The following is a 12634-nucleotide window of genomic DNA, read 5'->3' as shown; positions in this document are numbered from 1 at the left end:
GTGATATAGTCAAATGTAGGCCTACATTACCACCTGATACTGAAATTCTCTCTAGTTTGAACATGATACACTGGTATATTTTGCAGTCTCATAAGAAGACTGTTATCGATACTAGTTGCTAAAGAAAACAAAAAAAAACAGAAACAATTTCTCTCTTTCACAGACACACACATATTTATAGTTATACGACCTTCCTGGTTTATCATCTGGGATCTTGGTCACTGCCAACCATAAACGGATGTAATGGCGTAATCTACTCGACTCTATTTATTAAATAGTTTGCACAGATTATGTTTATACTGCATGAATGATGCTATTGTTTCCATAGATAGATTATTAAAAATCAGTTTAGCAAAAGGTAATAAAACAAGAACTATTTATTACAAAATGATTGACCTTTAAAGGAATGCATCATGTTAATATGTACTTGATCATATCTAATGTAACGACCTAGGTATAAATTTCTGCAGACTAAAGTCCAAGACACCTGACTGAAGCAATATAAAATAATCAATACCGAGACTCATCATCATCATCATCATCATCATCATCATCATCAATTCCTTACCCCAAAAGGTCATTGAGGCAAAGCAGTTCTCTAATGTCGTTTTGGAATATTCAAATCCCATGCCGGTCTACTCCTAAATGTTGCCTTTACAGCTCCCACTAAACCGTTGCTAATGTTCCCAAATTTATTTATTAGCAGGATGCCTTTATTTATTAAGAAGGTGCATGATTAGAGATTGTAGTATCCTATCTCTATATAGTCGTATAAAGAATCGATTCTGGACATAACAAATATAGCGTTGGAGTTTTTGTACATTATCATTGAAGAAAAATTGTTTTTCTTTTATTCTCACTTTACTCATAAATAAAGTATTCAAAATAGAGAGTGAACAATGTGTCATTTATTTACATTTTATGTTATTTTTCTAAAGGCGTAAATATCGTGGAAAAATAGTAATAGGCCCGTTTTAGTATCAGTTTGTATGTTCTGCGCAGTCAGTAACAATTAAGGCTTTGAAGTTACGTTCATAAATCGCATGAAAGTGTTGCTGTTCAAACGATTGCAAACAGGAGCTAATATGGAATATATTTTCTGCTTATTTAATAATTTGATTGCATATACCTGGAAATATATTTATTAAAATATGAATTTATCCTACAATTCATCAAACCTTCTAGCTTTGATGGGATGTATTTTTTTTCAGTTCCAATTTCTTGAATTACTTTGATACAATGCATTCCTTATAGTTCTATGTAGAGCTAATACATTCTTCAGGAACCTGCACATGTCACGACCATTACATCGAACAAGACTGCTCTATTTCCATAAAGGACCCACCTGTGGTAGTAGATACATACGGTGGAGGACTGTGTTCAAGAAGCAGCGACGAATGTTGTGGACGTTTGCCTATATACGGATACCGCTTTGTTTCGGGAACAACAAAACAAAAATTGGAAACATTTCGGGTATATATTTATTATGCAGATAGTGGAAGTGTCCTGTTGATTAAATGACGAGTTCTGAAATCCTAAATACAAAGATACAAAGATATGTTACTGATTGATGAACTGATTTATTCATTGTAATGCTTTATTGATATAGAATTAGAAATATTACAGAAGGTGATATACACACATGTGAATAATAGTTATACTCGCTAATCAGAACAATAAATGAATGTATCTGAACCTTTTTTGTTAATAAACTAAAGCCCAAATTAATGCTATACAACTTTGCACTCAAACTTAGAATCTATATATTTTCTTTATGTATATAAAATATAATCAAGGAGGAGTCTGCATAATTTCTCACGAGCTTCACTGATGATCATATTGGCATCAATTATTTTACCAGGAAGAAATTCGTTTAACCTAAAAGAAAGATTCGATGTTTAAAGCACTACTTATACATATCGTGCATGGATTTGATACTAATTATGCATACTAAAACACACATACTAATTGTATAACGTAAGATGGATGAATAAATATTGACAGTGAACGAGATGATGACATAAATATAATTTGTCTTGTGTTTCTATGACCAAGGTGATGGATAATGGAACAATGGAGATTGTCGAAACTACCGTAAACGACCTTCAGATTTTAAATGCCTTTCAAGCAGACATGGTCGTTCCATGCCATACTAATACAAAAAGATCCACCAGTTCTGGCACCGGTCCTGTTGTTTTGGTATATGGAGTCAGGGTGTCCTTGACCAATGACGGAAGTGTGTACGGTTCGTCAAGGTATTTCTACACTTACGATTCTCTGTGCCAGGGCTATCAACAAAGTAGATACGGATACACATTCTATATTAAGGTAAAGCAATAAACAATTGTGCTCACTTTTCACCTACCTCTTCTATTCAAACCTAATCACGAAAAAAGTTGGAAATGCTGAGTCTTCCAAACTATGGTGGACTGTATTTAATAGCTCATGGGTAAAAGACTGCATGCTTTAGGCGACAAATTGGAACAGTTTGCAGCGCTTTTATTAGCTAAGAGAAATAGATTTCTATAAAGAAAACTACGTCAAGACTTCCCTTTCAATAACCGAAGGTTGCTATATAATTTTGTTGATTTCTTATTTTGTGCTATATCATCGACATATGCTTATTAAACATTGGATGTCAACATCGCGAATCCATCTATTCATTAACAAAGCCCAATCTTGGTATTTGATGATTTGCTATTAACTTCTTTCATGGGCTATTACCTGCAGTTTTGATCATATACAGGAAATTGTCAACTGAGAAAGCCTCATGAGCAAACCAAAAATAACATTAAAATGGCTACATCATGTGCGAAAAGAATAATCTCACAAAACATTTCACCATTCACTTAATAGTTAAACTTGTACTGTATTCTAAGGATGTAAACAATACAATTATCCATTTAAAAAATGTATCTACATTTCTGCTTCTTTTCTTGTTAAGAGTGGGAGATGTTACATAAATGGCATATGCTATACTGAGGGCGAGAACGCTCCATCCGATGGTTGCAAACAATGCAGGCCTGGGATCGATCCCTTCTCCTTCACCGGCGGTACGTATGCTTGTTATATTACTGTATATACGGAAAGAGAAAACAGAAAGACAATTTAGTCCAACGCTTACACCTTGTTTCTTTAAGATCTCTAATAATTATAAGCAAGGCTTATAAAGACTGATGTGTTATGCATGTTGGTAAATGTTTCTTGCATACCCTGCAGTGATGGAATAAGTATAATTCAAACAGTGTTTATATGGACATTGACTTACTAAACCTGAGGATATAGATTAGAAACCCAAATTTATCGTAATGTTGGCTGTACACAGTTTGTGTGGAAGACTGTCAGTATACGAAATATTGCAATTTAATTGAAATTTCTCGTATATATTGAGATCATATTGCAATGTATTTATTAGCGTTGAAACCCCTGTGATGCTATCTTTTTTAGCAAACTTCAATGCATTTGTACAACTTCCTTTGCGGGACTAAGAGACTTAAACTCAAAAATGTTAACCACAACTTTAAGAATATTGGTTTTACCTGTGAACAGTGTTGTTCACATGGTAAAATTGGTTTGATAAATAGTTTTCCGTGTTTATTTAAACTTCGTCTTACAAATTTCTTCCATTTCTCTGTGAGCTATTTTGTTGCGACACTTATATCATTACCCGGGTTCTTTTATACTGTTTAAAGAAAAACGTTCCGATATTGTCATTTGATAAAAGGCAATGCATCTCCATAAAGTAACCAACAAATGCATTATAAATATGAATATGTATGCAGAGTACCGTTATTATAAATTCGCCTACAAGACTAATGGTTTTGGTAAGAGCGCCTTTATTTCATCTGAGTATACATTTGCAATCTCCATGTGCAGTTGTCACATAATTTTTATTGGTTTCTTGAAGATTCGAGTTTTTGAGTCAATGGCAAAGGATGTCGGGTGCACGCTTGTTTCTCGAATCAGTTGATTTTTCGAATAAAGTATATTTGAGATAATGTCCTTTGACTTTCACCATACAAAACATTGTGGAACAATACGAATATTTTTTTATCAAAAACGGAAGGTTTACATATAATTGTATCAATATAATAACACTACACTTCACCAAACACCATTAATACGCACTTTGCCTAATGGTTAGAGCGTTTTCCTAGGATGCAGGAGGTCACGGGTTTTATACCAGGTCGAGTCATACCAAAGACTCATACAAACGGTATTAACAGCTGCCTCGATATGCGTTCAGCATTAAGAGGTTCGTGCTAGGACTGGTCGGCTGGTGTCAGAATAATGTGAATGGGTGGGACACCGTGCTACATATCTGTGGCATGATACACCAGTGACAAACATCATTATAAACTGCCACAATGCAGGCGTCATAGCGATATGACTGAAACGATTTTAAAGCTACTTTAAAAATCTGAATCACACACAAACACACACACACACACACACACACACACACACACACTTTCTATCAGCAATGTGTGTATCTTTCTGTTCTCCATTCATTTCCTCGTATATTCTCAACACTCCCAACAACACATTGACGTGATAAATTAATATAAATAATTAATCGCCACTACTTCTTTCTTCTGCTACTACTACTACTGACACTGCTGATGCCACTCGGAATAGATTAAAAACTCAATTTTAAGAGAAGAAGGAAATATATCATGCAAATATTTAACGTTAAACCAACATCATTGTTTGAAATGTCACGAGGTTTAATCATGAATACATACCCTTGACAGAATGCCCGGAAAAGAAGCCAGCAATATCGTTAGAAGAAACGGTGATAATAGCGCCTGTAGTGACAGTCCTAGCGGTGATAGTCTGTGTAATCAGCATACTAATAGGTGTCAAGTTGTGCTACAAGAAAAAGAAAAGGTATTACTCAAATATTAAGGCTCATACATTCTTCTATTAGATTACACAATGTTACCTATAATATTCAATCCACATAATCTTTATTCTCACGAAGGTACATAGTTAAAATAGTCCCTTTCAAATGAAATGCTGATTTAACGTTTTGCCATTATCTAATAAAATGGAAGCACTATGTTCAAATCTTGATTGATAATTATGTGTGCTTTGCCGTTATTTTAATTTCAAACAATCCCTTATTGCAGTGATTCTCCATTTTTCTAAATTACGATTCTGCGACTCATTCAAGGCATTGCATAAACGGAATTTGCATATTTAGTACGCTTATGGAACTACTATTTCTTGTCGAAAAAGGGAGCCACACTGTTTATCAAGTATGTGGCATCGTGTCCTGCGTACGTTTATTGTTTGTTTTAAAGTAGTTTCATATATTGTCTCTTGATTTACTAATTGTCATACTTGCACACTTACTGTAGCCTCACAATCATTGTTTCCTACGGCTTTTGGTTGAGTTGATTGCGTTGTGACCAAGGCGAATTAAATTAATGACTAATAGTGATGTATTTAAATGCATGCCTCTTAAGTGAATATTTTAAGCTTTATCTCCATCTACCTTTGGTAACATTTTAGTTAGAAACGGATTATTATAGCGGAAAAGAATTTGTTACACATTTAGTTTTTGTCTACTTTGCTTCTATCATGAATTTCATGATCAATTTTGATTTCCCAAAGAATCTCTAATTATCTGTATATTGACGTTTACAAACGTTTAGAGCAGGTTACCTGTATCAATGTATATGATATGCAAAAAACAATGTTTTATTGTGTTCTACAGGGTAAGCGGACTATCCAACTCGGTTAGCGAAATTAGGACCCCGGAAAAAAATCAAGTTTGGTAAAGAAACATCCTTTTCCAGAAATGGAAGCAACGGATGACCATGTCAAATTTTGAGCCAAGAAATAGATAACAGTTTTCCAACGGAGAAAGGCAATGATCAAGCATGGACACCGGTATCCATTTCAACGGATTTGACCTAACATTTGCATACCTTAGGAGAGATAAAAGGACCGATAATTTTGATTATATTTTGCTACATGAACTATGTAAATGGATTTAATTTGTTTTCTATAATAATATATTTAATTATGACCATGATTTGTACCCAATATAATATGGACATAATGACGATGAGTTGTACCCATTATAATATGGATGTAATGACCATGATTTGTACCCATTATAATATGGATATAATGACCATGATTTGTACCCATTATAATATGGATATAATGACCATGAGTTGTACCCAGTATAAGATGATATAATGACCACGATTTGTACCCAATACAATATGGATAGAATGACCATGATTTGTAACCAATATAATATGGATATTACGACCATGATTTGCACCCATTATAATATCAATATAATGACCATGATTTGTACCAAATATAATAAAGATTATATGACCATGACTGGTACCCATTATAATAAAGATATGACCATGATTTGTACCCAATATAATAAAGATTATATGACCATGCTACTCTCAAGCAAGTCCTGAAAATACACTGATTTACATATTGAATTCCGAAACTTGTTATCTGCACTCTATCAATTGAATGGGGTAGAACATAAAATGAGAAACAGTAATCTGTTTCGTTATATACTTCAATGACCCGTTTATGTATTTTAAAATGTCATAATTATCGAGGGAAAGGCTGCTCCATCAGAAGATGAAATAAACTGAACCTTTGTTTACATTTTTCACTTCAGCTACGATTACTGTACTAAAACATAATCTGCTTCATTAGTAGAAATGCCGAACAAAGGTAAATATCATTACCTTAATTGGTATTATTCACGTACTCTAGCATCTTTGTTTCAGAATATGCCATACGTTTGAGTTGAGAGGTTGCACTAAATGTTTCTAACGTTTGAAGTGAGACGTTAAACTATATTTTTTAAAAGCAATTTCATCTCTTTAAACTAGTTCGTCCCACAATTCCTTTTTAGTCTTAGAAATTTCATGTATTTACAATATTAAAGTTGTAGATTACGGTAATACGAAGCTTATATCCCAAAGGCATCAAAAAATTTCCTAAATTTTGAATTAACTGTGCTATGATTTGCTCGTTTTACAAATAAATATATTAGAGCAACGTAATATAAATTTAGAATCAACTTAAAGTCATAAGACATATAACTTCTATTTGTTAATCGAAATATTTAGTCATTACGGCAGATACGTGTCTTAACTAAACTATTCACTGAATTAAAATAATATTAAAGGCCGCCAAATTGTTACAAAAATAGGTCGCATCGAATGTGTATTTCCGATGTAAACATTGGGCGGGAAGTAAATTATCGCCAAGTATTGGTTCTCTTCAAGCATAACTAAGACGTGCTACGTCGCTTACATTCTCACAATTTCAACTTACGACAAGCATAAATACAACACAGCAAGTTTAGGTCTTAAAAATATTTTCTTTGAAATAAATATTGAAACTTTACCTGATACTACATAAATTTAACGCGGAATAGTTAGAAGTCAAAAGACCAATGCAAGACATGTTCTTTTTTACCAGTTAAGTGATGGACAGTTGTATTGGTACCCATGCAGTAAATGTCTGATATTGATAAAACCCTTATTCGCGTAATATATAGCACCTCATCTACTAATTTACTTTCATAGTTTATAAAGAGCCTGTCTTCATCTTATATATATATATATATATATATATATATATATATATATATATATATATATATATATATATATATATATATATATATATATATATATATATACGTCGATCGTGAAAGAAGTAAGACAAATGCACCTGTCAACTACGTTTAAGGTAGCAATATCCTTAAATAAACAAGGTCTAATGCTTCAGGCAAGACTCACTACTTTTTATAATTATAATGGGTAAAGTATTGTTACATCATGATTAAAGTTTTCAAGATTATCACATATTTGAGTCAAGTTTACATAAACAGTAACCATTTCTTTATAATTTGAAAGATTGACAAATTTATGTCTGATATTCTAAACGCACAAATTGATAATAATTGACAAATAAAATATCAACAGATACTAATAATGAATGTTGCATCATTAAGATATGTGTGGCATGTTTATACATTCTAGATGTAAATAGCTGAATAAATATATTAGTATGCGTTATTTGTTTCATTTGTTAATCCCTCTGTAATCCCTCTGCCATACTCATATGCATGAATAAAATGTGTTCCTGTAGGAATCGTGCCATAAGATGTATCGAGTTGCAAAGTCACTATTTTCATTAATATAGGGTAAACATATATTTGGCATTCTTGCATGTTACCAAAGCATCACTAGTCACATGGGGAATTTATGAATGTAGTGGTCTGCAACAAGATACAAAAGAAGACCTACCAGTTTGTCCTAGTAATTCCTACTGTTGCAACCAAATATTAAAAACAAGCAGGGTACTATTCAGAACAGCACAAATTAATAATGCATGTTAACTTTTAAACTCAACTGATTGTGTAGATTGATAGTGTAATGTCATTAATAAGTAAAGAAAATCGGAAAACAAAAGGTTAAGATCGACACTCTCTGGACTGAGCCTAATGGCATGTCCTCGCACAAGGGGTACACACACTAATTTGTCAGTAGGAAATTAAATACATTGACCGCTCCGGTGGCCTGGTGGTTAGAGCGTACTCCTCGGATGTGGGAGGTCACGAGTTCGAACCCAGGACGAGTTATACCAAAGACTCATAAAACTGGTACTAGTAGCTGCCTCGCTTGGCGAAAAGCATTACGAGGTTAGTGTTAGGACTGGTCGCTATGTTGTCAAGATAATGTGACTGAACGTTTTTAGAGGTGGGGCATTCGACCAGCAAAAACAACCCTAACAACGCATTTTATGATATTTTTAAATACATTTCCTTTGTAGACATTGATAAATACATACAAATTTATAATCTGGGTTGACATTAATAAATACATGCAAATGTATAATCTGAGTAGACGTAGATAAATACATGCAAATTTATAATCCGGGTAGACTTTGATAAATGCATGCAAATCCATGTTAATAGGGCTTTCGGATGGAGATCAATGAGATGATACATCTGAACAACTGGATAAAAACACAGATAAGCAAAGTCGGATAACCTTGTCATAATGTTCTCATTAATTCGTATCTTTACGAAATAGGGAAAGAATGAAATAAATACCACGTGTATTGGTACAACATGAACTATATACATGTAAGTTAAGTCATGTGTCTGTGTCAGTAAAAGCACCCATGGAACCCTTTTATCTGAATTAGGAAACAAATGTCTATGAATGGTTTGGTCTGAGAGCGCAAATGGGCAATATGCCCACATTTATTACAAAAATTTAGAGATACACCTTTTCGTAAAACTTTAAAGATTTATTATTTATGCATATTGAAAAATCATCAGCTAACAAATGTGTTTTGGATATTTTCGTTCAATTTTAACTGATTCTAAAGCAAGTTCTACAGTACAGGTCAGTTAATAAAGCAAGAAAACGATGGGAATAATTTAAACAGAATTATTAAAACAAAGTTCAGAGTTCTAATTGAGTGAAACGCACATGCATGCAGATTTAGCTTTGGTAAAAGTCAAGATTTGTACGACGCCTCCATTGACTTGAAACCTTATGAAAATTCTAACTATAAAAACGATTCAAGTTATGTCTGTAAAGGTATAGATTGGCGATGATACTTATGAAGAGACCTAAACAGGAAGAGGTGAAATAGTGTGTGTGTGTGTGTGTGCATGAGAGAGAGAGATAGAGACAGAGATAAAGAGGGAGAAAGATGGAGACATTTGGAATTTTAAAGTAGCTTTAAAACAATTTTAGACATATCGCCCAATCTCTGCAGTGTGGCAGTTTATAGTGACATCTTGAACATAGGCAGTACGCCACATACACGTATCATCATGCCCCACCTAGCCACTTTATCCTGACAGCAGGCCCATAATTCCTAACACAAAATTCGTAATGCTGAGAGCCAAGAGAAGTAGCTGCTAGTACTGTTTGGTCTTTGGTATGACTCGGTCAGGGTTATAACCCGCGACTTCCCACAACCGATACGGATGCTCTATCCACTTAGGCCACCTGAAGGGGTAAAGGAAATAGAGTTCAGAGAAATGTACCATTTGAAATCCTATAAAAAAACACTGGAAACATTTGAATTCGATATAAATAAAGGTTGACGGTTTACGTTCCAGGTTCGAGAATAAGAGAAAACACAAGGTTGATATTTTACAGGATGTAATAATTAACATTGCTCGTAGCCAGAGATCAACCTATCGGTTGAGGATGCCTGAATGGGTTAAAGCTAGCAAGTAAGCATAAGTATTCATTATTCATAACGTGTATTCCTTGCTGTGTAATCTGAGTTAAATACTTTTGCTCAATTTATAATTTCGCTATGTCTAGTAACTGTTTCAATCAATATCATGTAACAATAGACGGCTACCCAATAATGAATATCAATATGGTGTCTCAGAGTATTAGAAAACTTGTATTCCAGGATAAATCTACTGAGAGAATTTGTCTATTCTAAAAACATGTACTGTCTATTTTCATCCGGTTAAGCAATTGTGTCATATGGCCTCGGCGGACACCTTCTTCTGTGCGCTATCAATCCAGTTAAGACACCTTTTCCTCGCTAATGGTTGGTTGCATCTAGTTTGTAATTTTTCTACAAAAGCTGGAGCAAAACGTTTATTGAAATAACCTGAATATGGTGGTTACAAATCATGTAGAATAACAAAGGATTTCACAGTCGACACGTTTATAGAAGATGGTGCTGTATCGAACGAATCTTCTTTTCTAAAGCGTCATTGGAGTTGTATAAACTGTCACTTCCTTAGCTAGTCCTGACCAGCTGTCTCAATAATTAAGAAATGTTAAGTTCTCTGTGACAGCAATACTTTATTCGTTCAACTATATTTAAATGTCTAAGGAAAAATATGTAACCTTTTTCAATACATAAATAGCAACCATAGATTCGATCAAACAGACTTACTATTCAACGAGATGTTTGTTTCCAGTATGAGTGATTGAAACATACCATAAGATGTTTAGTAGATTGTACAAGATGGTAGAGTTCATTTGAAATTAAACATAGGACTTTAAGAAGGACGATAATGACGTCAAACTGCAGCTGAAATATCAGCAGTACGAACGGTTAGTCAAACTCTCGGCACGATTATGTAGGTGGCAAAGTGTGGCACTTGGGGAAAATGTATATACGGTCTGCAATGTCCTCCCGCGGACCCGGAAAAAGTATGTAGTAGAAACATGAATGTCAGGTAGGTTTTAGCTTTAGTCTGAAGCCCTCAAGATTAGTTCGAAGCCGACTATCACCTGGTCGAAGCATCCTTCTCAATGCGATCGTTTGATCTGCGCTCCGACGGGCAAAATCGGTTTTTGTCATGGCAAGCCTTCCATCTCAATGTATGTGTATCTCCTACGCCACCAACTAACCAACTACTCATTCATTTTGTATCTACTGGCAGAAATATTACATGGAACACTTTGGGTGTGAGAAGGTAAAGTATATATGCAGATTATTATGCCTAAATATAAGGATTAGTATACCTTTAATAAATGTATACAATAATATGCAGTCCAGAGTACAGTCTAACTTCACATGTGTTAATTTCAATGCAGTCCAGAGTACAGTCTAACTGTAAACGTGTTAATTTTAATGCAGTCCAGACCACAGTCTAACTGGAAAAGTGTTAATTTCAATGCAGTCCAGAGTACAGTCTAACTGTAAACGTGTTAATTTTAATGCAGTCCAGAGTACAGTCTAACTGGAAAAGTCTTAATTTCAAAGCAGTCCAGAGTACAGTCTAACTGGAAAAGTATTAATTTCAATGCAGTCCAGAGTATATTATATAGTGAAAGTCTGCTGCATTCACTTTCCTTCACATAGACATTTCCTTGAATTTAAAACATAAGGTAAATATAATAATGAGAGAAGTTACAAATAACCTTCTGGCTCAGTTGAAAAAAAAAAAACAATATTCATTGTTACTGATAAAAAACCAGCAGTTATCTAAATTTGACATTATCAGAATCAACTCATTGGTTGTTTTGAACTAGCAAGGATTTTTCCTATCGCAATTTATACATATATTATGACCGATGGTCAGATAGAAACCCATATTAATTTAACCATATGGTGTTTTGTTTATGCGATAATGTTAGCCATGGTGTGCTTTGTATAGAGGATAATTGTATCTATTTTGTGCTTGTGTATACGAAAATTGTAGTCATATTGTGCGTTGTTCGTATGATAATTGTATTCATATGGTGATTTGTGTATAAGGTAATTGTATTCATATTGTACTTTGTGATACCATAACTGTATTCATATTGTGCTTTGCTTATACGAAAATTGTATTGATATCAGTTCCTTGATTCTCCCTAAAGAATGGTTTATTATTTTGGGTATACAGTACTTCGTGCATTTGAGAAATAAAATAAGCATGTCTACTGGCTTGCCTGATGCTACTTAATCACATTTTAGATAGTCAGCACGTAGACTTTCCACTCTTTTAATTTTTTACATTCAACCTTAGCACATAATCTAATTTTAGACTTTTGACTTAGCTATGATGCTTACATTCAAACGTAGAATATAACTTGCAAGGACTTTTCCTATCTCAATAACTTTTCAAATTCAATTAAAATAATAGGTG

At 33.8% G+C, this 12634-nt stretch overlaps 1 protein-coding gene across 1 annotated transcript in view; it reads left to right on the top strand.

Annotated features, from left to right (window-relative positions):
* The window catches only part of LOC149800376 (von Willebrand factor D and EGF domain-containing protein-like), a 29409-nt gene extending 21328 nt beyond the window's left edge, over positions 1–8081 (top strand). The window contains exons 17-21 of the mRNA XM_089960022.1: positions 1283–1473; positions 2056–2328; positions 2945–3053; positions 4755–4890; positions 5723–8081. Of these exons, the coding sequence (XP_089816148.1) occupies positions 1283–1473; positions 2056–2328; positions 2945–3053; positions 4755–4890; positions 5723–5786 (773 nt within the window). The 3' untranslated portion in view covers positions 5787–8081. The remainder of the gene's footprint in view (positions 1–1282; positions 1474–2055; positions 2329–2944; positions 3054–4754; positions 4891–5722) is intronic.
* Positions 8082–12634: the final 4553 nt, after the last annotated feature.

This window comes from Sinohyriopsis cumingii, chromosome 5 (assembly GCF_028554795.1).
Source record: "Sinohyriopsis cumingii isolate HCF-2022 chromosome 5, ASM2855479v2, whole genome shotgun sequence".
NCBI lineage: Eukaryota > Metazoa > Mollusca > Bivalvia > Unionida > Unionidae > Sinohyriopsis > Sinohyriopsis cumingii.
The sequence above is the reverse complement of the archived record's forward strand: the minus strand, read 5'-3'. Positions and strand labels throughout refer to the sequence as shown.